Source organism: Oncorhynchus kisutch, linkage group LG10 (genome assembly GCF_002021735.2).
Source record: "Oncorhynchus kisutch isolate 150728-3 linkage group LG10, Okis_V2, whole genome shotgun sequence".
NCBI classification, from domain to species: domain Eukaryota; kingdom Metazoa; phylum Chordata; class Actinopteri; order Salmoniformes; family Salmonidae; genus Oncorhynchus; species Oncorhynchus kisutch.
In genome coordinates this window covers 68504541-68531674 of record NC_034183.2, presented here as the reverse complement: position 1 = coordinate 68531674, position 27134 = coordinate 68504541, and the positions used below count along the sequence as shown (strand labels likewise).

The window sequence follows — 27134 nt, the reverse complement described above, 5'->3', positions numbered from 1 at the left end:
GCCATGGTCGGCGGCGAGGGTGGATTATCCCAGGACGCGAGGGGGAGGAACTATGACATTTATGGAGTGGGGTCCACGTCCCGAGCCGGAGCCGCCACCATGGACAGACGCCCACCCGGACCCTCCCTATGGTTTTGAGGTGCGTCCGGGAGTCCGCACCTTAGGGGGGGGGGGGGGGGGGGGGTTCTGTCACGCCTTGGTCTTAGTATTTTGTGTTTTCTTTATTTATTTGGTCAGGCCAGGGTGTGACATGGGTTATTGTGGTGTGTTTTTGTCTTAGGGGTTTTGTGGGGTGTCTACGTAGTCTATGGCTGCCTGAGGCGGTTCTCAATCAGAGTCAGGTGATTATCGTTGTCTCTGATTGGGAACCATATTTAGGCAGCCATATTCTGTGAGTGTTTTCGTGGGTGATTGTTCCTGTCTTTGTGTTTGCACCAGATAGGGCTGTTTCGGTTTTCATTATTTCATTTCGTTAGTTTTGTAGTTTCTGTATGTATAGGTTTTCATTCATTAAAATATATCATGAATCATCATCACGCTGCATTTTGGTCCGATCCTTGTTCTACCTCTTCGTCAGACGAGGAGATAGAAGAGAGCCGTAACAGTAATTTTCATCATAGGTACACTTCAACTATGACAGACAAAATTAGAAAAAAAATCCAGAAAATCACATTGTAGGATTTTTAATGAATTTATTTGCAAATTATGGGGGAAAATAAGTATGATTTGATTTGAAGTGGATACATCTTGGAGCAACGGCTCAGCCCTGAAGTGGTAGGCCACACAAGCTCACAGAATTGGGCCGCCAAGTGCAAAAGCGCAGAGCGTGTGAAAAATTGATCTGTCCTCGGTTGCAACACTCACTACCGAGTACCAAACTGTCTCTGGAAGCAATGTCTGCACAAGAACTGTTCATCAGGATCTTCAAGAAATGGGTTTCCATGGCCGAGCAGTCACACACAAGCCTAAGATCACCAAGCGTTGGCTGGAGTGGTGTAAAGCTCGCCACCATTGGAGCAATGGAAACATGTTCTCTGGAGTGATGAATCATGCTTCACCATTTGGCAGTCCGATGTTTGAATTAAATGCATGACTTTTATGACATAGAAGATCATTCCAACCTATTGGAAATTGTGGAAAAAATGCATCTAACAAATTTGTAGATTCACAAGCTTAATGTAATTATTGTGTGCTCGGAATTTGGGAACAATTACTAAACTTTTGACAACTTTAATACGCATACAGTATAATAAGTGGATTTGTAAAATTGGGGGACAATATACAGAAAGTGCTGGAATTTCTAAAAAGTGTCACCAGATATAGATGAAAATTACCTCGTATTAATGTTGACTGCATTTTAACCTCATAGTCATAGAATCATTTCAAATCCAAAGTGCTGGAATTCAAAGCCAAATCCACCAAAAATGTGTCTCTGTCCCAATACTTTTGTAGCTCAATATATATACTGTATATTTCTGTGTGCATGCGTGCGTGCGTTGCTATCGTACATGCAGTGTTTCTCTTCTTTTAAGGAAGTGTATTTGTGGCCCTGGCAGTTGCTGGACAGTTTCAGTGCCACAGGTGTGGTATCAAGGGGATAAAGAGAGAGGAAGCTGCTTTTGCATGACACTATTATTAGACAAGTTAGAGAACCAAGAAACCACCTCAGATCAACTGATAACAGAATGTTGAAGTCTTAGTTAAATATTACAGATATAGCCTAACGTTGTTTTAATCTGTACTGGGAGGGAATACAGCTGTATATTGGCTACATAGATAACTGCCAAGCAGAAACACTCAAATCAGTAATGTCTTTGTATATAGGATGTGTCCTTCTCCCGGCATTAGCATCCAGTGGATGTAAAAAGAAAGACAGCAACTTAAAGTGAAAAAGGACACACAGACATCACAGTATACACTTATATTTAAAGATACTGTACAAAATGAACCAATGAATGAAAAATAACATATCACCACAATGCTTGTATAATATTGAGAACAACAATACTAATCAATCATAATCAATACTGTATTGGATATATACATAACATTATTACTGAAGAACACTACTATACTCCATAACCATCTCAGGCCATTATCTTTCTAATCTAGACCCATCTATCTCTGCAGTCCATCATGTGTTCTTCACTGCTTCATCTGAAAGGAGGCAGAGACAGATACTGGTTATTACAGTAAACAGGCAGCAAAGTGGAACAGCGTAGGTTACCTTTGGCCCACAAGGAGTTTCTCCTCTGTGTATATAATCATATTTGGAAGGGAAAGGAGCAGGAACTCTTGCTCACAATCAAATCAAATCAAATGTTATTGGTCACACACATATTTAGCAGATTTTATTGCTGGTGTAGCAAAATGCTTGTGTTCAATTAAACACTTGATACATATTTTATTTTATTTACAATCATTACATTTGAGCTGCCAATGGCCTTCATCAGAAGTCTACAATCACAATTAATAAGCTGTGTCAGTACCTTGACCAGGCTAAGCACTGTGCTGTAGGTGAGAGAGAGAAGGAAGAGGATGATAAAGGAGGAGGTGGTGGACCACAGGCTGCTGAACTCATCCTCAAAGTTATCCGTGCAGCTTAGAGCGAAGCCCGCCTCAGGCTCAGTCAGTAGGATGTTTGCTGAGAACAGGGAGAGAGACAGGTGGTGAGGAACGGACATATGCGTGTGTGTGTGTGTGTTTGTGTGTGTGTGTGTGTTTATGTGTGTTCATTTGTGTCTGTGTGTTCATGTTTGTCTGTGTATTCATGTTTGTCTGTGTATTGTAAACCTGTATTGTATTAGTCTTTATCATATTCTAACAAATACAGCTACTTGAGTTCAAATGATATGGACACACACAGACACACACATCAACCCACAGAGAACACATAAAACTGCAGACTCATATCTTGGCCTAATAATAACATGCACACCCACTCACATTATGTCAAACTACACCAATACACTAAATAGTACATCCATGACCACCTTACTGGAAGCATAGAAGGCTATTCAGTACTGTTGTCTTTTCATGACAAAACAATTGTCTTCATTCTGTTTTTTTATGTACAATAGACCAGTATATTTTTCTGAGACTTGGAGTAATTGATATAAGAACACCAAACCATGTGATCTCATATGCGGTATTGTTTATTAGCCAGCCTCCACATTAAGAAGACACATTGAACAATGACAAAGGACAACAATGGCAACACAAGACTGACATTTTACAAAACAGTAGACTGGACAATATCACAATAAACAATATGTTTACTGTCAACAAAACAATGACAACACTAACATGTTAACTTTAACTCAACAAGGACAACAATGAATAACATCTTTGAGGACAGCAGAGCACAAACCTAGTAATTGGCTATTCTCACCCACAGAGGAGTCAATAAGGAGACACAACGACACAACACACACAGGTTAAAATCACTTGTCTTCACATGATTTACCCATGGACTTCGACACACTCATCTCCTTAGGTGAGGTGCTGTTGTCCAAGCCAGCATGCTTGACGGCGCATGTGAAAAGCACATTTGTGTCCCACTTATCCTTGGCAGTGGTGAAGACGCTGGTGACGAAGTAGTTGCCTTTCTTGGTTTTCTGGGGAGGGCTGGTGACCCCTTCCTGGTACTGGCTGCTGTTCACCTGCCACATGATGTAGACGTCACATAGAGATGGGCAGACCACCAGGCACACCAGAGTCACTTCCCCCTCCTTCTTGGTGTCTTCCTCTGGGAGAAGGTGGACGGACACTGAAGGGGCTTCACCTGCAAGAGGATTGATTTTACGTTACACTCATGTATGTGTAGGTACATATGAAAACCAGTATGTGAATATCAGTTTAAAATCAACCTAGCAACACAGGGGTGTGCAGGTTTCTGTTCTAGTCCAGCACTAACACACCTGATTCAACTAAGCAAAGGTGATGATTAGTTAATGACTAGTTGATTTGCTGACTCAGATGTGTTACCGCTGGGTTGGAGCAAAAGTCTGCACATCCTGTGTCTCCCTCTCCAGAACCTGGAGTAGGTGACCACTTATCACAACCACTTTGAGACGTCTCAGTGACCTACTTCCTTTAGTGAAGCTGATGTCCTGAATGACCGGTGTGTCTTCACCTCTCTTCATGGCAGAACACTGGACTTTGTTCACATTGGTCCACTCTGTCTGGTCTATGGTCAGAGTACTGACCCTGCTGTTCAGGTTGCCCTTTGATTCAATAGGTTTCATAATGATGCCTCTCGTCTTGGCCTGTCCGTTGACCTGCCAGGTGATGTTGGTACCAGACACTGTGTCCTGGTCTGTACCACTGATGACACAGTCCAGCACCGCTTGGTTGTCCAAGAACACCTCTTTCACACTCGGTGGGTTCAGAGTCACCGTCAGTGGTTCTGAAAGGGGAGAGCAGCAGCGTGAAAGCAGGACATGTTACTGATGAGGAACTACACTAAATAATAGAGATCCTGTGTGTGAACATGACATCAACTGTAGTACAGTCTACTCCTATATACAGACCTGTTTTGGAGATCGTCTCGGTGGTGGGTTGTCCCTGGTGCTCCACCACACAGCTGTACTTGACCTTGTTGTTCCAGTCAGTGTTGGTGACCTTCAGCAGACTGCTGGCTGAGTAGAGGCCTGATGGCTGTTGGCCTACAGTAGGGGTCTGGCCCTCCACCTCCATGTCATTCTTCTTCCAGGTGACAGTGACTTTCTTGGGGGTGAAATCTTCAATCATACACATCAGGTACTGGGTGGTGCCAATGGGCGCAGACAGCAAAGACACTGTTGGAAGCTTTGAGACTGAGTAGTGGGAGGTAAAAAAAAATGTCTGCAAGTTAGTTTAACCACTGATATTTTAAAGACATCCAGGGTTAATGCCAAGTATCATTTTATAATCAGGATTTCTAAACAGAAATAGTTTACATCACAAACATTCAAATGCAATCTTTAGAACTTCATAGAGAAATACAATATAATGTCCACATCTTACTTGGTCTATTGATGACTGCTGTCTTCGCACCTCCAGGATGATCCACAGAACAACTGAAAGACTTAGAGTTTCCCCAGACATTCTTAGCCACGCGGAGCTGACTGACTCCTGTGTAGGTTTCCCCGCTCTGGACTGCTGGGTATTGGATGAAGTCCGTCAGCGCTTTCCCACTGGCGTCTGTCCATTTGAAGGTGTGTGAGGAAGGCGAGAAGCCTTTAGCGATACAACCGAGACTGTAGATGTCGTTAGAAGGGGTTCCACAGTTCATAAGAGTGAGTAGAGTAGGGGGGGCTGTGGCTGCTGCAAGAAAGAAAGATTGAGAAAGAGAAAGGTAACACTTGATTTGAATGTACAGAAATGACCAGGTAACTACTAGGAAATACCATGGTAAAATAGTCATTACACAGTTGTAACCTAATAACTAGTATTTAATTTAATCTGGCACTATAAGGCACCATTTCATTCCATGTAGTTGGTTGTCTTGTATTCTTTGATGTGTAACGACCACTACATGTCTAGTTTTATTAGTTGTATGTACAGGATAGGATACAAATACACAATCAAAAAAAACGTACTTTCAGGTTCCTTCTCAACAATGCAACAACAATAAGAAATACTAAAAGATAAGAATATGAACATAAAGTAACTGGCTCAGTAGAATAGAATAAACATTTTAGAAAAGGTATAATACAGGAAGGTACATTTAAATACACATTAACACATTAAATTGCAGACACATTTACCAGTGAAAACAGAACTGTAAAATAAAACAATGTTCCTCTAATAAAACATTTAAATGTAATTATTTATATTGATTAAGGTGATACAAATTAACAGTCAATTCAATATAGGCTGAGATGGAGTCTTATTCTTATACCCTATAATCGGTTTATGTGTTAGACTCCCATATGAATAGCCGACATTTTTGTTTTCACATGGTAATTTTTGACCTAAAGCAAAGCCTACATAATCATCTAATTAAACATCAATCGCAAAAAGTGCAAGACGTATGTGGAGAGATAAACAAACAATATACTGCCTTACCTAGGTGTGCTACACTAACAACATTATCCAAGTAATAATGTCTACTTTTCTCCATAAAATAATGATTATCTACAAACTACAACAATTTGATTGCATTAAAAAAATGGCTTACCTGATGAGACTGTGACCATTGTTCCTTTCCCCCAATAGTCAAAGTAGCTATACACAGCGTGACAAGGGCATATGCCAAGCAATACAAAAACTACCCTCTTTACAGCAATCAGTTTGAACTAATCTTGATAACTCCATCACTAAACCAAAGTAAATTGGTTTGTAAAAAAATCTGAATAGATGCCACATTCTAACAGTCGCACTTCCTCAACAATATGTTTTCACAATATGGATCATTTTCTGTTATTGTTTTCTGAGGAACAAATGGGTTTCTATTTATAAGACTTTAGGAAACAAACTTCTGCATTATTCTACAACAGCAGAACCTAGAAAATGAGGAAATATTTGACTTTCAAGGAAATAAGCAAACTGAGGTAAACCATTTCTTTAGTGGAACAGGTCGATTTAAGAACATTTTGCATCTGAAAAATGCAAAAGACAAAAATATGTTCTTTCTACACTCTACATAGAATGGGAAAATTCAACATTTGATGTATATTACATTTTAGTTTGCTTACCTGCTGAGACGGTGACTTGTGTCCCTTTACCCCAGTAGTCAAAAGCATCACAGTGCTCTGTCTCCATTCACTGCCTGTACAAAAACCCTGCACCTAAATAGGCAGCGTTAAAGTTATGATACTGAATCCAATAAACATTCAAATAAATGCAATATTGTAATACTATCATACACCTGATTCCATAAGGACAGATGTTGTGAATTCAGTTTTGAATACCTTTTAAAACTGATGCTCAGGTCCATGTCATGACATGGGGTTATATCAACATCAGATGGTCATTTGAAGAATATTGTATAGTTTCTCCCCATTGTCCCAATCCTCATGCAGATATGATGCAGGTTCTGTCTCTGAGGTTTTTGTACAGCCTCATTTTACAGTGCCCCCATACCCCATATCACAGTGATATACCCCAGCACAAAAACATCTCCTTCACATCTCTGTAGGGATTCCATATGACTCTGCTCTGAGCTATAAGAAGCTAAAGAATCTTACAGAATTATATTCTCTATGAGTTGGTGGATTAATCTTCAGTTAAGTTTCATTAGGTTTACATTGGTTCCATTGTCCACACCATAACAAAAACCTCCCACCAGAACCACACACCTGCTCTATGAGGACAGCAACACATTCAGATGGTTGTGGATAGGTGATCATACAAATATATATTAATTCTTAGAATGTTTAAAAATATTTTCATTATCAGTTAACTGTTTTGTGAAGTAGTATACATTATTACACCATTTATGTATTCTTTAGAATTATAATATTTTACTTAAATCCTGCAGGTACAATGCTTTGTAACTCTAAAAAACATGTATGAGACGTTCTTATAATAAGCTTTTCTAATAAGGTTTACAATCTTTTCATTTCAACTCACCCAAAATAATTGTTATTTAGTCAGCATTAGAATGCATGGTTTAATCTTTAATAATTGTTATTTAGTCAGCATCATTATGAATGGTAAACATTTAATAGTTGCTATTTAGTCAGCATCATTATGAATAGTTTAATCATTAATAGTTGTTATTTAGTCAGCATCATTATGAATAGTTTAATCTTTAACAGTTGTTATTTAGTCAGCATCATTATGAATGGTTTAATCTTTAATAGTTTTTATTTAGTCCGCATCATTATGAATGGTTTAACCTTTAATAGCTGTTATTTAGTCAGCATCATTATGAATGGTTTAACCTTTAACAGTTGTTATTTAGTCAGCATCATTATGAATAGTTTAATCATTAATAGCTGTTATTTAGTCAGCATCATTATGAATGGTTTAATCTTTAATAGTTTTTATTTAGTCAGCATCATTATGAATGGTTTAACCTTTAATAGCTGTTATTTAGTCAGCATCATTATGAATGGTTTAACCTTCAATAGCTGTTATTTAGTCAGCATCATTATGAATGGTTTAACCTTTAATAGCTGTTATTTAGTCAGCATCATTATGAATGGTTTAACCTTCAATAGCTGTTATTTAGTCAGCATCATTATGAATGGTTTAATCTTTAATAGCTGTTATTTAGTCAGCATCATTATGAATGGTTTAATCTTTAATAGCTGTTATTTAGTCAGCATCATTATGAATGGTTTAATCTTTAATAGCTGTTATTTAGTCAGCATCATTATGAATGGTTTAATCTTTAATAGCTGTTATTTAGTCAGCATCATTATGAATGGTTTCACCTTTAATAGCTGTTATTTAGTCAGCATCATTATGAATGGTTTAACCTTCAATAGCTGTTATTTAGTCAGCATCATTATGAATAGTTTAACCTTTAATAGCTGTTATTTAGTCAGCATCATTATGAATGGTTTAACCTTCAATAGCTGTTATTTAGTCAGCATCATTATGAATGGTTTAATCTTTAATAGCTGTTATTTAGTCAGCATCATTATGAATAGTTTAATCTTTAATAGCTGTTATTTAGTCAGCATCATTATGAATGGTTTAATCTTTAATAGCTGTTATTTAGTCAGCATCATTATGAATGGTTTAATCTTTAATAGCTGTTATTTAGTCAGCATCATTATGAATGGTTTCACCTTTAATAGCTGTTATTTAGTCAGCATCATTATGAATGGTTTAACCTTCAATAGCTGTTATTTAGTCAGCATCATTATGAATAGTTTAATCTTTAATAGCTGTTATTTAGTCAGCATCATTATGAATGGTTTCACCTTTAATAGCTGTTATTTAGTCAGCATCATGATGAATGGTTTAATCTTTAATAGCTGTTATTTAGTCAGCATCATTATGAATGGTTTAATCTTTAATAGCTGTTATTTAGTCAGCATCATTATGAATGGTTTAATCTTTAATAGCTGTTATTTAGTCAGCATCATTATGAATAGTTTAATCTTTAATAGCTGTTATTTAGTCAGCATCATTATGAATAGTTTAATCTTTAATAGCTGTTATTTAGTCAGCATCATTATGAATGGTTTAATCTTTAATAGCTGTTATTTAGTCAGCATCATTATGAATGGTTTCACCTTTAATAGCTGTTATTTAGTCAGCATCATTGTGAATGGTTTAACCTTCAATAGCTGTTATTTAGTCAGCATCATTATGAATAGTTTAATCTTTAATAGCTGTTATTTAGTCAGCATCATTATGAATAGTTTAATCTTTAATAGCTGTTATTTAGTCAGCATCATTATGAATAGTTTAATCTTTAATAGCTGTTATTTAGTCAGCATCATTATGAACAGTTTAATCTTTAATAGCTGTTATTTAGTCAGCATCATTATGAATAGTTTAATCTTTAATAGCTGTTATTTAGTCAGCATCATTATGAATAGTTTAATGTTTAATAGCTGTTATTTAGTCAGCATCATTATGAATAGTTTAATGTTTAATAGCTGTTATTTAGTCAGCATCATTATGAATAGTTTAATGTTTAATAGCTGTTATTTAGTCAGCATCATTATGAATAGTTTAATGTTTAATAGCTGTTATTTAGTCAGCATCATTATGAATAGTTTAATCTTTAATAGCTGTTATTTAGTCAGCATCATTATGCATAGTTTAATCTTTAATAGCTGTTATTTAGTCAGCATCATTATGAATGGTTTAATCTTTAATAGCTGTTATTTAGTCAGCATCATTATGAATAGTTTAATCTTTAATAGCTGTTATTTAGTTAGCATCATTATGAATGGTTTAACCTTTAATAGCTGTTATTTAGTCAGCATCATTATGAATGGTTTAATCTTTAATAGCTGTTATTTAGTCAGCATCATTATGAATGGTTTAACCTTTAATAGCTGTTATTTAGTCAGCATCATTATGAATGGTTTAACCTTTAATAGCTGTTATTTAGTTAGCATCATTATGAATAGTTTAATCTTTAATAGCTGTTATTTAGTCAGCATCATTATGAATGGTTTAACCTTTAATAGCTGTTATTTAGTTAGCATCATTATGAATGGTTTAACCTTTAATAGCTGTTATTTAGTTAGCATCATTATGAATGGTTTAACCTTTAATAGCTGTTATTTAGTCAGCATCATTATGAATGGTTTAACCTTTAATAGCTGTTATTTAGTTAGCATCATTATGAATGGTTTAACCTTTCTGTTGAATACCAGGCGTCCAGCCCTTTTAGTGCACTTGGATGTTCATCATTTCTATCACTAAAATAACAAAGAAACTTTCACTAAATTTAAAAATCTGCTTTTAAACTTATTTTAAACACTAAACAACTGTGAATTTACATGTACATGTCTGATATTCATGCTAAAATATGATTGCAGAAACATTTAATTATTTTAGTTATGTACTGTAAAAAGCTTTTCAGACAGTTTATCTCAAATTCCCAGGATGTGTCTATTTTGACTATGACAATTTGACCTGCGTCATCCTGAGGGAACAATGGGTTCATGTGACACATCTTTGTTGTTTTTGTACAGGTCGTGCTTTGCTTCACACCACTGTGTGTCATATCTGACACAGTAATACACAGCTGTGTCTTCGGATCCAATTCTCTGCCCTTCTAAAATGACTATGTTGTTGGAATCATCTTTGGAAATGCTGAACCTGCTTTTCAAGGAATCCTTGCAGTTTCCATCTGAGTCACCGATCCATTCCATAGCTTTATCTACAGGATGTCTAATCCAGTCTGTGGTATAGCTATCATCACTGATAGAATACCCAGAGACCTTACAGGTGATGCTCAAAGATTCTCCAGGTTTTACAACCATTGAGCTTGGCTGGGTGAGTTCCGGGTCAACAATGCCGCACACACCTGGGGAGGCAAATCAAAATATACAGTTTGATTATGTTATTGTAATATGTATTCAAAACATAGCATGTTTTGTTTTCAAACTCCCAATCCCTTGAAGGAACTCACAGGAGGCAGCTGCCAGCAGCAGCAGCAGAGATGCAGGGAACAGAGTTTGTGAGGAATCTGAGCTGATGGGAACAATACTTATTTCCTCCAACTGAGTGAAAGAGAGGCTCCTATATATACAGAGAGGGAAATGTATTTGCATAGATGTCAAAGATTTAGGATTAAAGGAGAAGTACAGTGAATGCATCACTAGTTTCACAGTGACATGTTGAGTAGAACAATAATTGGTTCTGTTCTGCTCATTGTTTACAGTATATTACAGTATATACTTGGCCCATTACTCTTTTAAGTTAACAGTGAAAGTCTGCTATCAGTCTCATCTACTGAACAAGATTTTACTGAGATACATTTCATATAAGTAAATCAGTCAAATGAAGTAACTGAATTAGAGGAGGCTGGAACTGGAACACGCTGTCGTACACGTCGATCCAGAGCATCCCAAACATGCTCATTGGGTGACATGTCTGATGAGTATGCAGGCCATGGAAGAAATGGGACATTTTCTGCTACCAGGACATGTGTACAGATCCTTGAGACATGGGGCTGCGCATTATCATTCTGAAACTTGAGGCGGATGAATGGCACGACAATGTGCCTCAGGATTCTGTCAGGGAATCTCTGTGCACTAAGATTTTCATCAATAAAAGGCAATTGTGTTCGTTGTCCGTAGCGTATGCCTGCCCATATCAAAACCCCACGCCACCATGGGGCACTCTGTTCACAATGTTGACATCAACAAACCGCTCACCCACACAACGCCATACACATGGTCTGCGGTTGTGAGGCCGGTTGGACGTACTGCCAAGAACTCTAAATTGACATGGGATGCGGGTTTATGGTAGAGAAATTAACATGAAATGATCGGATAACAGCTCTGATGGGCATTCATGCAGTCAGCATGCCAATTGCACATTCCCTCAAAACTTGAGGCATCTGTGTCATTGTGTTGTGTGACAAAACTGCACATTTTATAGTGGCTGTCATTGTCTCCTGCACAAGGTACACCTGTGCAATGATCATCATACTGTTTAATCAGCTTCTTGATATGCCGAACCTGTCAGGTAGATGGATTATCTTGGCAAAGGAGAAATGCTCACTAACAAGGATGTAACACATTTGTGCACAAAATTTGAGATAAATAAGCCGTTTGAGCATATGGAGAATTTCTGGGATCTTTTATTTCAGCTCATTAAACATTGGACTAATACTTTACATGTTGCGGTTTTTCTTCATTGTATATTTCAGTACACTGAATGAGGACATTCATTTACATCTACCAGTAATTAAAACTCTGAATTGGATTAGGCTCATATACAGGTGAATGTAAATAAGGTGTCTTGAAAAAGATATAAAGCGGAGCCATTTCAGAAGGGAAACCAGAGTGTGTTGGCATCAGCTGTTTGCTTCAGCAGATATTGCACCAATTGGATTCACACTCTAATTACATGAGGTCTATTTAAGTTGACCAGCTCTACACATGCTTCCTCAATATCGGATGTCATGTGCTCCCACGCACTGGTGTCTCTTGCTGCTGTCCTGCTGTAACTAGCTGTTACTCGCTATGCTTGCTGTTTCTGATGTCACACCACCCACCCAGCACAGGATGACAGAATCTATTGGGATTAATGCAATAAACTTGTTCCATACTTGTTCCATTGCTCTTTAACATGAATGATCATCACAGTTCCATATGAGAGCATCTTGATTGGCTGCATCTCTTCTTGGTATGGCAACAGCACTGCCCTTGATTGCATGGTGCTACAGGGGGTGGTGCAGACAGCCAAGTACATCACTGGGGCCGAGCCCCCTGCCATCCAGAACCTCTGTGAAAATAAGGCTCGGAAAATAAATTGTTAAGGGCTCCAGCCACCGAAGCCGTATATTGTTCTCTCTGCTTCCGCATGGCAAGCAGTAACAATGCATCAAGTCTGAAAAAAGCTCCTGAACAGCTTCTATCCCCAAGCCATGAGATTGCTAAATAGCTAACAGAATGGCTAGAGTATCCCTGCACTTATGTTATTTTTTTGTCCTACATTGATATTGATTACTGCATTGTTAGGTTTGGAGCTTGCAAGAAAGGCATTACACTGAAATTTGAAATCTGGTTTCACACAAATAAGTTCCCCACATTGAAAGACATGACCAAATTGATGGTTTTAGCTGCTAGAGATTGATTATTAATTTGACAGATGGACTGCATATATTATTAAAACAGTTTTTGGCTTATTTGCCATTGTCAACATACAATGAATGGCTATAAAGTGTTCATGAGGATATTCATACAGTTATCTTGACAGGTTGTCAGGTATATGTTATGCTTTTCAAGTGATAAAAAAAAATGTGGGTTATAATTTACAGTATGATGTTTCTACTCCATCCTATAGTGTTGGTGGGGACATAGGACTGATGTTAACAGAGACTGGAGCTGAGTATTTTTTAGAGCTGCTTCACCAGCTCCAGTCACTGTGTCTGTCCAGCACAATAATAAACATCAGAGTCCTCTTCTCTCAGAATCTTGGCCTCTAAGAACTGTGTGTTTTTGGAGACATCCTAAGTCAGGGTGAACCAGCCTTTCAGGCAGTCTGAGCAGGTAGCAGAGCTTGAACCATAATTTTACCAATCCACTCCAGCCTTTTTCCTGGTTGCTGCCTTATCCAGTTTATATAATAGTCTGTCAGATGTTTTTCATGATAATTTAACAGTCTCCTTGACTGATCCAGTCTGACATCACAACAAACACCTGCGAAACAGATTTGGCATTTACACTAATATTGAGTTTAACCATGATTCTCAGACATTCTTCAGTCACCATGTAGTGTTTTACTTACTGTGTATAGACATCACCATGACAACTAAACTCCAGAGGTTCATTAGTTCCATTGTTCAGTATTAGTTAGTGCAGGGCTCACTGTAATGTTTTACTTACTGTGTATGAACACCACCATGACTAATAAACTCCAGACAGTCCTCATTGTTCAGTGATAGTCAGGTTAGTGCAGGACTTGTTGTAATGTCAGTCCATGCCGCCTATAATGAAAATTCCAGAGCTGAGTGTCTGATTATAAAGGGATGAATGGGAGGGAGACTTTGTATAGACAGCCCTCTAGAGGTTTTAACAGATACTGATATAGAGATATTTTCTGCTCAATTCCTAGGTTCTCTCCCTCCCCTGTCTTTCATTCTTCTATCTTTTTTCAGGTTTTCCATTATCGATGTTCACAGTAGACATGTTTGATCTTTTATACAGTGCTGAAGAGCTAAGAAACAAGAATATTTGCCTATGTGGGACAACACAATTATTATTGAATTATATGTATCTCTTACTGCTCATCCCCTCTTGGGAATCTATTATGGAGTTCCACAGGGATATATAATCAGTCCATTACTGTTTTTAGTTTGAGTATATTTCTGTTTGCTGATCACATTAATTTAATTCTTTCCGACACAAATACTCAAAATGTAATTGCTAATATGAACTAAATTCTGTAAAGTTGACTTTGAGTTCATGTAAATTATGTGCTTTTCACTGTTGTAATGTGTGTGGATTATTTTGTTGGGATAATACTGATATCAGTGTTTTTTCCATTACTTTTGAGTCCTTCTGCTCTCTGATAAAGGGTGTGTCTGAACAACAGTTTCACACCCTGACCTTAGAGAGCCTTTTTTATTCTCTATTTGGTTAGGTCAGGGTGTGACTTGGGTGGGAAAATCTATGTTTCAATTTCTTTGTTGGCCTAGTATGGTTCCCATTCAGAGGCAGCTGTTTATTGTTGTCTCTGATTGGGGATCATACTTAGGCAGCCCTTTTTCCCACCTTCAGTTGTGGGATCTTGATTTTTTTAGTTGCTGTATATCCTGCAGAACATTACGTTCATTTATCTTTTGTTGTTTTTTTGGTGTTCATCAAAATAAAGAAAGATGTACGCTTACACCGCTGCACCTTGGTCTCATTCAATGAACAGAAACAACAGAAAATACCACCACAAACGGACCAATCAGCGTGTTCAGGAGGAGAGGACAGAACGGAAACCGGAGAGGCAGCCCCCCAAATTTTATTGGGGGGGGGGGGCAGATAATGTGGGCGTCGGAGGAATTCTTGGACCGTTTGAGTGAGGAGTGGTTGGCAGAGGAGAGGGACGAAAGAGTTTGGAGGGGTTGAAGTCTGGAGCAAGACAGTCGCATTGAGGAGCGTGTGACCCTTCAGGTACCTTGCTTTGCGGTTACACATATTGTGTCTCCGGTACGCATCCACAGCCCGGTGCGCTCTGTGCCAGCTCCCCGCATTTGCCGTGCTTGAGTGGGCATTCAGCCAGGACGGATTGTGCCGGCTCAGCGCTCCTGGTCTCCGGTGCGTCTCTTTGATCCAGGGTATCCTGCGCCGGCTCTGTGCACTGTGTCTCCGGTGAGCCTTCACAGCCCAGTGCGTCCTGTGCCAGCTCCACGCACCCGGTCTCCTGTTCATCTGCCCAGCCTGGTAAGCCCTGTGCCAGCTCTACACACCAGGCTTCCAGTGCGTCTCCCCAGCTCGGTAAGCCCTGTGCCGGAGCCTCCAGCGACGGTCCCCAGATGGGAGCCTCCGGCGACGGTTCCCAGTCGGGAGCCTCCGGCGACGGTCCCCAGTCGGGAGCCTCCGGCGACGATCAGTGGTTCGGTTCCTCCAACAGTGATCTACGTTCCGGAGTCCGCGATGACGATCTACGGTCCAGAGTCCGCGACAACGATGTACGGTCCGGAGTCCCCGGCGACAATCCCCGCACCAGAGGCGCCACCGAAGTGGGGGAGCCTCAAGCGGAGTGGGGTCTGCGTCCCGCACCGGAGCCTCCACTGAGTTGAGATGCCCACCCGGACCCTCCCCTATAGGTTCAGGTTTGCGGCCAGAGTCCGCACCTTTGGGGGGGGGTACTGTCATGCCCTGACCTTAGAGAGCCTTTATTATTGGGGATCATACTTAGGCAGCCCTTTCCCACCTTCAGTTGTGGGATCTTGATTTTGTTAGTTGCTGTATGGCCTGCAGAACTTTACGTTCGTTTATCTTTAGTTGTTTTTTTGGTGTTCATCAAAATGAAGAAAGATGTACACTTACCACGCTGCTCCTTGGTCTCATTCCAACAATGGATGCAACAAACAGATGCGCCTCATTGCCTCTCACACAGTGGGCAGATGAACAGGAGACCGGGTGCGTGGAGCTGGCACAGGACGCACTGGGCTGTGAAGGCTCACCGGAGACACAGTGCACAGAGCCGGCGCAGGATACCCTGGATCTCACACAGTCTTTGTAAGGTGCTGCAGCCTCCTGTGTCACAGTGTCTCTGGCACAATAATAAACAGCAGAGTCTTCAGTCTTCAGACTTTTCATCTCTAAGTACAGCTGGTTTTTAGAGTTGTCTTTGGTGATGGTGAACTGGCCCTGGAGAGACTGGGCATAATAAGCTGTGGTTCCAGTGTCAATGTATCCAATCCACTCTAGACCTTTCCCTGAAGAGGGTTACATTCGTCTCAAATAAAACTGTGAAGGACCTCGCCGTTGCTCTGGACCCTGATCTCTCTTTTGACGAACATATCAAGACTGTTTCAAGGACAGCTTTTTTCCATCTATGTAACATTGCAAAAATCAGAAACTTTCTGTCCAAAAATGATGCAGAAAAATTAATCCATGCTTTTGTTAGTTCTAGGTTACACTACTGCAATGTTCTTCTTTCCGGCTACCCGGATAAAGCACTAAATAAACTTCAGTTAGTGCTAAATACGGCTGCTAGAATCCTGACTAGAACCCCCAAAAATTATCATATTACTCCAGTGCTAACCTCCCTACACTGGCTTCCTGTCAAGGCAAGGGCTGATTTCAAGTTTTACTGCTAACCTACAAAGCCTTACATGGGCTTGCTCCTACCTATCTCTCTGATTTGGTCCTGCCGTACATACCTACACGTACACTACGGTCACAAGACGCAAGCCTCCTAATTGTCCCTAGAATTTCTAAGCAATCAGCTGGAGGCAGGGCTTTCTCTTTTTCTAAAGCTCCATTTTTATGTAATGGTCTGCCTACCCATGTGAGAGACGTAAACTCGGTCTCAACCTTTAAGTCTTTACTGAAGACTCATCTCTTCAGTGGGTCATATGATTGAGTGTAGTCTGGCCCAGGAGTGTGAAGGTGAACGGAAAGGCTCTGGAGCAACAAACAGCCCTTGCTGTCTCTGCCTGGCTGGTTCCTCTCTTTCCACTGGGATTCTCTGCCTCTAACCCTATTACAGGGTCTGAGTCACTGGCTTACTGGTGCTCTTTCATGCCGTCCCTAGGAGGGGTGCGTCACTTGAATGGGTTGAGTCACTGATGTGATCTTCCTGTCTGGGTTGGCCGTGGCGGAGATCTTTGTGGGCTATACTCGGCCTTGTCTCAGGATGGTAAGTTGGTGGTTGAAGATAACCCTCTAGTGGTGTGGGGACTGTGCTTTGGCAAAGTGGTTGGGGTTATATCCTTCCTGTTTGGCCCTGTCCGATGGTATCCTGTCTCAGCCTCCAGTATTTATGCTGCAGTAGTTTATGTGTCGGGGTCAGTTTGTTATATCTGGAGTACTTATCCTGTCCTATCCGGTGTCCTGTGTGAATTTAAGTATGCTCTCTCTAATTCTCCCTTTCTTTCTCTCGGAGGACCTGAGCCCTAGGACCTTGCCTCAGGACTACCTGGCATGATGAGTCCTTGCTGTCCCCAGTCCACCTGGCCGTGCTGCTGCTCCAGTTTCAACTGTTCTGCCTGTGATTATTATTATTTGACGATGCTGGTCATTTATGGACATTTGAACATCTTGGCCATGTTCGGTTGTAATCTCCACCCGGCACAGCCAGAAGAGGACTTGCCACCCCTCAGCCTGGTTCCTCTCTAGGTTTCTTCCTAGGTATTGGCCTTTCTAGGGAGTTTTTCCTAGCCACCGTGCTTCTACACCTGCATTGCTTGCAGTTTGTGGTTTTAGGCTGGGTTTCTGTACAGCACTTTGAGATATCAACTGATGTACGAATGGCTATATAAATACATTTGATTTGATTTTCTGTTTGGTTACAATAATTTCTGTTAACCTTTCTCGCCCAGGGGTTCCGCTAGCGGAACACCCACAAAATTTCTGAAAATTCAGAGTGCGAATTTTTTTTTTTTAAATATGTAACTTTCACACATTAACAAGTCTAATACAGCAAATGAAAGATAAACATCCTGCTAATCTACCCATTGTGGCAGATTAAAAAACTTATTTAGAGCGAAAGCACAACATATGATTATGTCAGGTCAGAGCCAAGTCAAACACACACGCCATTTTTTCAGCCAAGTATAGGAGTTACAAAAAGCAGAAATATAGATAATGAAATCACTAACCTTTAATTATCTTCATCAGATGACACTCATAGGACGTCATGTTATACATGTATTGTGTGTTTTGTTCGATAATGTGCATATATACAGTGCCTTGCGAAAGTATTCGGCCCCCTTGAACTTTGCGACCTTTTGCCACATTTCAGGCTTCAAACATAAAGATATAAAACTGTATTTTTTTGTGAAGAAACAACAACAAGTGGGACACAATCATGAAGTGGAACGACATTTATTGGATATTTCAAACTTTTTTAACAAATCAAAAACTGAAAAATTGGGCGTGCAAAATTATGTTTATCACCTTTATCCTGGGGGGTGTTAATTTCACCTGTTCAGTGTTGATGTATCTACACAGGAGCAAAGGGTTTTTGTTACGATGTAATATCACTGTGGCCCCCATATAGTCACAGTGATACACACCATAACAAAAACCTCCCACCAGAACCACACACCTGCTCTATGAGGACAGCAACACATTCAGATGGTTGTGGATAGGTAATAATGCACACATCTATTATTTATTTTAATATATGTTAATATTTTAACCATCAGTTAATTAGAACAGGTTACCTAAATCCTGTAGGTACAATGCTTTTTAACTGTAATAGACATGCATGAGCCTTCCTTATAATAAGGTTTATAATATTATCATTTTCAACTCATTCAAAGTAATTTATTAAGCATTAGAATGAATGGTTTAACCTTTAATAGTTGTTATTCAGTCAGCATCATTATGAATGGTTTAACCTTTAATAGTTGTTATTTACTCAGCATCATTATGAATGGTTTAACCTTTAATAGTTGTTATTTACTCAGCATCATTATGAATGGTTTAACCTTTAATAGTTGTTATTTACTCAGCATCATTATGAATGGTTTAACCTTTAATAGTTGTTATTTATTCAGCATCATTATGAATGGTTTTACCTTTCTTGTAACGGTTCTCTTGTGGTGAAGGAGTCGGACCAAAATGCAGCGTATAGATTTCGATCCATGTTTAATAAACAAACGTAAAACACGAATCAATAATAAACACTACAAAACAAAGAACGTAACGAACCGAAACAGCCTATACTTGTGTAAACTAACACAGAGACAGGAACAAGGACACTAAGGACAATCACCCACGAAACACTCAAAGAATATGGCTGCCTAAATATGGTTCCCAATCAGAGACAACGATAAACACCTGCCTCTGATTGAGAACCACTTCAGACAGCCATAGACTTAACTAGAACACCCCACTAAGCTACAAACCCAATACATACACACCACATACAAAAACCCATGCCACACCCTGGCCTGACCAAATAAATGAAGATAAACACAAAATACTTCGACCAGGGCGTGACATTTCTGTTTAATAATAGCTGTTCAAGCACATTTTCTGCATGTGGATGGTCATAATTTCTATCACTAAAATGACACATGTAAAATAAAAACATAGTTTTACTTCATTAACAAATCTGCTAATAATCTTCTTATAAACATTACATCGTTAGGAAACTAACATATACATGTCTGTTATTCATGGTTTAAATATGAATGCATATGCATTCATTTATTCATTATTCTAATTAAAATGTATGGAAACATTTTCAGACAGTTTATCTCACATTCACAGGAAGTGTCCATTTTGACTGTGTCAATATGAACAGGGTAGTAATTATGGAATGAGGGTTTGATGGGACAGACATCTTTGTTGTTTTTGAACAGGTCATGCTTTGCTTCACACAACTCTGTGTCATTATATCTGACACAGTAATACACAGCTGTGTCTTCAGTTAGACTTCTCTGCCCTTCTGCAATGACTATGTTGTTGGGACAATCTTTGGAGATGCTGAACCTGCTTTTCAAAGAATCCTTGAAGTTTCCATCTGAGTCACCGATCCATTCCATAGCTTTATCTACAGGATGTCTAATCCAGTCTGTGGTACAGCTATCATCACTGATAGAATTTAAATGTACATTTTATTTCACCTTTATTTAACCAGGTAGGCCAGTTGAGAACAAGTTCTCATTTACAACTGCGACCAGGCCAAGATAAAGCAAAGCAGTGCGCCAAAAACAACAACACAGAGTTACACATAGGATTAACAAACATACAGTCCAATAACACAATAAAAAATCTGTATACAGTGTGTGCAAATGAAGTAAGGAGGTAAGGCAATAAATAGGCCATAGTTGCGAAATTATTACAATTTAGCTATTAACACTGGAGTGATAGATGTTCAGATGAGGATGGGAAAGTACAAATATTGGTGTGCAAAAGAGCAGAAAAAAAATATATAAAAAAATAAGGCGATGAGGTAGGTAGTTGGTTGGGTGGGCTATGTACAGCTGCAGCGATCGGTAAGCTGCTCTGACAGACGATGCTTGAAGTTAGTGAGTGAGATATAAGTCTCTAACTTCAGTTTTTTTTGCAATTCGTTTCAGTCATTGGCAGCAGAGAACTGGATGGTAGGTGGCAAAACGAGGTGTTGGCTTTGGGGATGACCAGTGAAATATACCTGCTGGAGCGCGTGCTACGGGTGGGTGTTGCTATGGTGACCAGTGAGCTGAGATAAGGCTAAGCTTTACCTAGCAAAGACTTATAAATGACCTGGAGCCAGTGGGTTTGGCGACGAATATGTAGCAAGGACCAGCCAGTGAGAGTATACAGGTCGCAATGGTGGGTAGTATATGGGGCTTTGGTGACAAAACGGATGGCACTGTGATAGACTGCATCCAATTTGCTGAGTAGAGTGTTGGAGGCTAATTTGTCGAAGTCAAGGGTTTATGACAATGGCGGTGGATTATTTTAGGAAGAGAAGGTTCAGATTGTCTAGCCCAGCTGATTTGTAGGGATCCAGTTTTTGCAGCTTTTTCAGGACATCAGCTGTCTGGATTTGGGTGAAGAAGAAGCGGGGATGCGGGGCTTGGGTCAGTTGCTGTGGGCGGTGCAGAGCTGCTGGGCAGGGTTGGTGTAGCCAGAAGGAAAGTGTGGCCAGCTGTAGGGAAGTGCTTATAGAAATTCTCAATTATTGTGGATTTATTGGTAGTGACAGTGTTTCCTAGCCTCAGTGCAGTGGGCAGCTGAGAGGAGCTGCTCTTATTCTCCATGGACTTTACAGTGTCCCAAAACGGTTTGGAACTAGTGCTGCAGGATGTCAATTTCTGTTTGAAATTTGTGTATATTGGTTCCTGACTTCCCTGAAAAGTTGCATATTGCGGGGACTATTCGAAGCTAGCGCAGTGCGCCACAGGATGTTTTTGTGCTTGTCAAGGGCAGTCGAATCTGGAGTGAACCAATGGCTATATCTGTTCTTAGCTCTTTTTTTTTTAAAGGGGTATGCTTGATGTTGAGGAAGGCACTTTTGAATAAAAACCAGGCATCCTCGACTGACGGGATGAGGTCAATATCCTTCCAGGATACCCGGGCCAGGTCGTCTAGGAAGGCATGATTGCAGAAGGGTTTTAGGGAGCGTTTGACAGTGATGAGGGGTGGTCGTTTGACCGCGGACCCATAACGGACGCAGGCAATGAGGCAGTGATCCCTGAGATCCTGGTTGAAAACAGCAGAGGTGTATTTAGAGGGCAAGTTGGTCAGGATGAAATCTATGAGGGTGCCCATGTTTATGGATTTGGGGTTGTACCTGGTAGGTTCCTTGATCATTTGTGTGAGATTGAGGGCATCTAGCTTAGATTGTAGGATGGGGTGTTAAGCATATCCCAGTTTAGGTCACCTAACAGTACGAATTCTAACAATAGATGGGGGGTAATTAATTCACATATGGTGTCCAGAGCACAGCTGGGAGCTGAGGGGGGTCTATGACAAGCGGCAACAGTGAGATACTTTTTTCTGGAGAGATGGATTTTTAAAAGTAGAAGCTCAAACTGTTTGGGTATAGACCTGGATAGTATGATAGAACTCTGCAGGCTCTCTCTACAGTAGATTGCAACTCCTCCCCCTTTAGGAGTTCTATCTTGATGGAAAATGTTGTAATTGGGGATGGAAATTTCAGAATTTTTGGTGGCCTTCCTGAGCCAGGATTCAGACACAGTAAGGACATCAGGGTTGGCGGAGTTCGCTAAAGCAGTGAATAAAGCAAACTTAGGGAGGAGGCTTCTGATGTTAACATGCATGAAACCAAGTCTTTTACGGTTACAAAGTCAATAAATGAGAGCGCCTGGGGACACACAGGTCCTGGGTTAACCTCTACATCACCAGAGGAACAGAGGAGGAGTAAGATAAGGGTACGGCTGAAGGCTATAAGAATTGCTCATCTTGTGTGTTCGGAACAGAGAGTAAAATGAGCAGACTTCTGGGCATGGTAGGATAGGTTCAGGGCATAATGCACAGACAATGGCATGGTAGGGTGCTAGAACAGTGGAGGTAAACTGAGGCATTGAGTGACAATGAGAGAGGCTGCATCTCTGGAGGCGCCAGTTAAGCTAGGTGTGGTCTCCGCATGTGTGGGGGGTGGGGCAAGGGAGCTGACCAAGGCTTGTAGAGCGGAACTAGGGGCTCCGCAGAAAAACAAAACAATGAGAGCTACCATAAACAACAATATACAAGGTATATTGACATTAGAGGGAGGCATAAAGCAATCACAGGTGTTGATTGGGAGGGCAAAGACAACAACGTGTAAACAGCTAAGACAACAACAACGGGTAAATGGCGATGAATGGGTAGAGAGTGTCAGTTAGCTACACACAGGGCCTGAGTTCATGGCTGAGTACCCAGAGACCTTAAAGGTTATGCTCAAAGACTCTCTGGGCTTTACAACCATTGAGTTTGGCTGAGTGGCTTAGGATTCATGGAAAAGTACAGTTAATAAATAACAGGTAACACAATGATGTGTTGAGTACAACAGTTATTTATCATAATAATACAATTATCTTTTTATGGGATGTATTGTGCAGCATTATGAGTGGTTGTGTTCTGCTCAATAATAAAATACTGCATTTAACATCATTGATGCGTTGTAGAACTGCACAAAAGCCACATATGGAGATAGTCTAACTATTGGTGTCCCCTAAAGATACAGTATATACATGGCCTATTACTCTTTTTAGTTAACAGTAAAAGTCTGCTATCACAATTCAGCTTCTGTATTTTATTATGCTCAATGAGGTCATTAATTAATACCTACCAGTAATTCACACTCTGAATTTGATTAGGCTAATATACAGGTGAATGTAAATAAGCTGTCATCAAGATGATATATATGTATTGACTAAAATGGTCAGAGGAGTGGATTAAGCTGCATTGAGCTTTATGAGGAATGGTATGCTGTGAATATACTTGGAATTTATGCTGGATCCTCAGTTTCTTGTCTGTCGCACATCCCATTTGACTCCCGTTTAGAAAAGTGCTTGATCAGTTTATGCACAGCGCTGCAGCCTCCTGTGTCACTGTGGCTGTCGGGCACAATAATAAACAGCAGAGTCTTCAGTCTTCAGACTGTTCATCTGGAGATACACCTGCTGCTTGCCGTTGTCTCTGGAGATGGTGAACCGATTCTTAACAGACTGGGAGTAGTAGATAGTACTACCACTTGGTGCAGAAATATAAGCAACACACTCCAGCCCTTTCCCAGGATCCTGTCTGATCCAGCCAATGGCAGCGTTATCGTTTGAGATTCCATCATATGTACAGGTCAGTTGGTGTGATTCTTCAGTCTTTTTAACCACAGGCACAGACTCAGTCAGTGTCTGACCGTGAACACCTGTTGATAAAAAGAGAGCATTTAAAACTTGAAGAAAAGCTTTTAAGTAGACACAACCATCTGTTGAAAGTAAAAAGTGTTTACCTGACTGTCTTATAATCAGTAGCAGTAGCCCTATTATGTAATCTTTGTTAAACATGATAAATGATGGTCAGTTTCTATCACTCAGTCTAGTAGACAGAGCTTCAGTCCCTCTCCTCCACTCTGCAGAGAGACAAGTAGTGATGGAAGAGATCAGAGTTTTGCATTGACTCCTCCTCACAGGGTGGGGAGATCACACAGAGATTAAATAGAGAATCCAGGGATGGGAAACAGGTTCATATGTTCTAAATACTTTGTTTATAACTTGTTCATGGGACAACAAGAAAGATTGACCAGACTGGACAAGAGATAGTTTGATTGTATAATTTGAACGTTAGAAGCTGGGAAGTGCTTTGTGATATTTTGTTGTATTCTTTACTGTAATGAAATTAAGTATTATTAATACCCTGTATTATCCTGTAGATGCAGTAGTACAAACGTATGTTTTATGCAGCTGCTTCATCAGCTCCAGTCAATGTGTCTGTCCAGCACAATAATAAACAGCAGAAGTCAGACTCAAGTTCTCTAAGAACTGGGTGCTCATGGAGACGTCCACAGTCAGGATGAACTGGCTTTTCAGGGAGTCTGCGTTATCAAATCAAATCTTATTTGTCACATGTGCCGAATACAGTGGGTGTAGACCTTACAGTGAAATGCTTTTAACCAACAATGCAGTTTTAATATAATACCTAAAAAAATATGTTAGTAGCAGAGTTAGTTCTCCCAATCCACTCCAGTATTTTTCCTGGTTTCTGTCTTATCCAGTGCATATAATAGTCTGTCATTTTAAACACAGAGATTTTACATGACAATTCAACTTTGTCTCAAGGTTTTATCACCTGAGAAGGTGACTGATCCAGTCTGATATCACAAACACCTGCTAAACAAAATGTCTCAACATTCAGTTGAAGATATGATAGTTAAACTCTAAATTAGTGTAACTATGATACTCAGACATTCTTCAGTCACCATATAATGCTTTACTTACTGTCTATGGACATCACCATAACAAATAGAGGCGGACCAAAATGCAGCCTGGTGGTTATTCATGTTTAAATTTATAAAGACACTATACATGAATAAACTAACAAAAACAATAAACGTGCGAAAACCTAAACAGCCCTATCTGGTGCAAACACAGAGACAGGAACAATCATCCACAAAACCCAACACAAAACAGGCTACCTAAATATGGTTCCCAATCAGAGACAATGACTAACACCTGCCTCTGATTGAGAACCATTTCAGGCCAAACATAGACATAGACAAACCAGACACACAACATAGAATGCCCACCCAGCTCACGTCCTGACCAACACTAAAACAAGGAAAACACACACGAACGATGGTCAGAACGTGACAGTACCCCCCCCCCCCCCCCCCCAAGGTGCGGACTCCGAACGCACAACCTAAACCTATAGGGGAGGGTGTGGGTGGGAATCTGTCCGCAGTGGCGGCTCTGGCGCTGGACGTGGACCCCACTCCATAATTGTCTTAGTCCACCTCCTTAGCGTCCCTTGAGTGGCGACCCTCGCTGCTAACCTTGGCTTAGGAACCCTAACAACGGGCAGCTCGGGACTGAGGTAGCTCAGGACTGAGGGGAAGCTCAGGACTGAGGGGAAGCTCAGGACTGAGGGGAAGCTCAGGACTGAGGGGAAGCTCAGGCAGGTTGATGGATCTGGCAGATCCTGGCTGGCTGGTCGTTCTGGCAGATCCTGGCTGACTGGCGGATCCTGGCTGACTGACGGCTCTGGCAGATCCTGGCTGACTGGCAGTCCTGGCAGATCCTGGCTGACTGGCGGCTCCTGGCTGACTAGCGGCACTGGCGGTTCCTGGCTGACTGGCGGAACTGGCGGCTCCTGGCAGACTGGCGGCTCCTTGCAGACTGGCGGCTCCTGGCAGACTGGCGGCACTGGCGGCTCCTTGCAGACTGGCGGCACTGGCGGCTCCTTGCAGACTGGCGGCACTGGCGGCTCCTTGCAGACTGGCGGCACTGGCGGCTCCTTGCAGACTGGCGGCACTGGCGGCTCCTTGCAGACTGGCGGCACTGGCGGCTCCTTGCAGACTGGCGGCACTGGCGGCTCCTTGCAGACTGGCGGCACTGGCGGCTCCTTGCAGACTGGCGGCACTGGCGGCTCCTTGCAGACTGGCGGCACTGGCGGCTCCTTGCAGACTGGCGGCACTGGCGGCTCCTTGCAGACTGGCGGCACTGGCGGCTCCTTGCAGACTGGCGGCACTGGCGGCTCCTTGCAGACTGGCGGCACTGGCGGCTCCTTGCAGACTGGCGGCACTGGCGGCTCCTTGCAGACTGGCGGCACTGGCGGCTCCTTGCAGACTGGCGGCACTGGCGGCGCTGGGCAGACGGGCGGCTCAGGCGGTGCTGGGCAGACGGCTGGCTCAGGCGGCGCTGGGCAGACGGCTGGCTCAGGCGGCGCTGGGCAGACGGCTGGCTCAGGCGGCGCTGATGGCGCTGGGCAGACGGGAAGCTCCGGCAACGCTGGAGAGGAAGGCTCCGGCAGCGCTGGACTGAGGGGCTCTGGCGCCTCTGTACTGAGGGGCGGAAACTCCGGTAGCGCCGGACAGGCGGGAGCACCTGTGTTGATGGGACGGAGAGACAGCCTGGTGCGGGGTGCCGGCACTGGTGGTACCGGGCTGGGAACACGCACCTCAGGGCGAATGCCTTGCATACTATGCCAAACCAACAGCCTTCTCTCTATTCTGTCCAATACATCCGCAACACTCTCAGACTCAGCACTCAGCTTCCCCCGACAGCTCCAATTACATCCATGGCTCCTTACAGTAAACAGGGGGAGTTGGCTCAGGTCTGACTCCTGACTCTGCCACACTCTCCCTGTGCCTCCCCCCAAGACATTTTTGGGGCTGCCTCTCGGGCTTCCAGCCGCTCTGCCGTGCTAGCTCCTCCTGCTGCTGCTGTTGCTCCTGCTGCT

The 27134-nt window shown here is 41.5% G+C and overlaps 1 protein-coding gene and 1 gene segment (V, D, J or C); both read right to left on the bottom strand.

Moving 5' to 3' along the window:
- The window catches only part of LOC109876272 (uncharacterized), a 239151-nt gene that overhangs the window by 108214 nt on the left and 103803 nt on the right, over window positions 1-27134 (bottom strand). Inside the window, exon 3 of one of the 18 annotated variants that reach the window (XM_031834922.1) lies at window positions 26949-26954. The exons of the other annotated variants lie outside the window; for them this stretch is intronic. Within the exon in view, the coding sequence (XP_031690782.1) occupies window positions 26949-26954 (6 nt within the window). The remainder of the gene's footprint in view (window positions 1-26948; window positions 26955-27134) is intronic. 18 annotated transcript variants of the gene reach the window in all.
- LOC109876249 (Ig mu chain C region membrane-bound form-like) lies at window positions 676-6556 on the bottom strand. The segment is given in 7 exon segments: window positions 676-2157; window positions 2490-2644; window positions 3467-3784; window positions 4091-4408; window positions 4533-4817; window positions 5008-5307; window positions 6164-6556. Coding segments are annotated over 7 exon segments (1407 nt in total).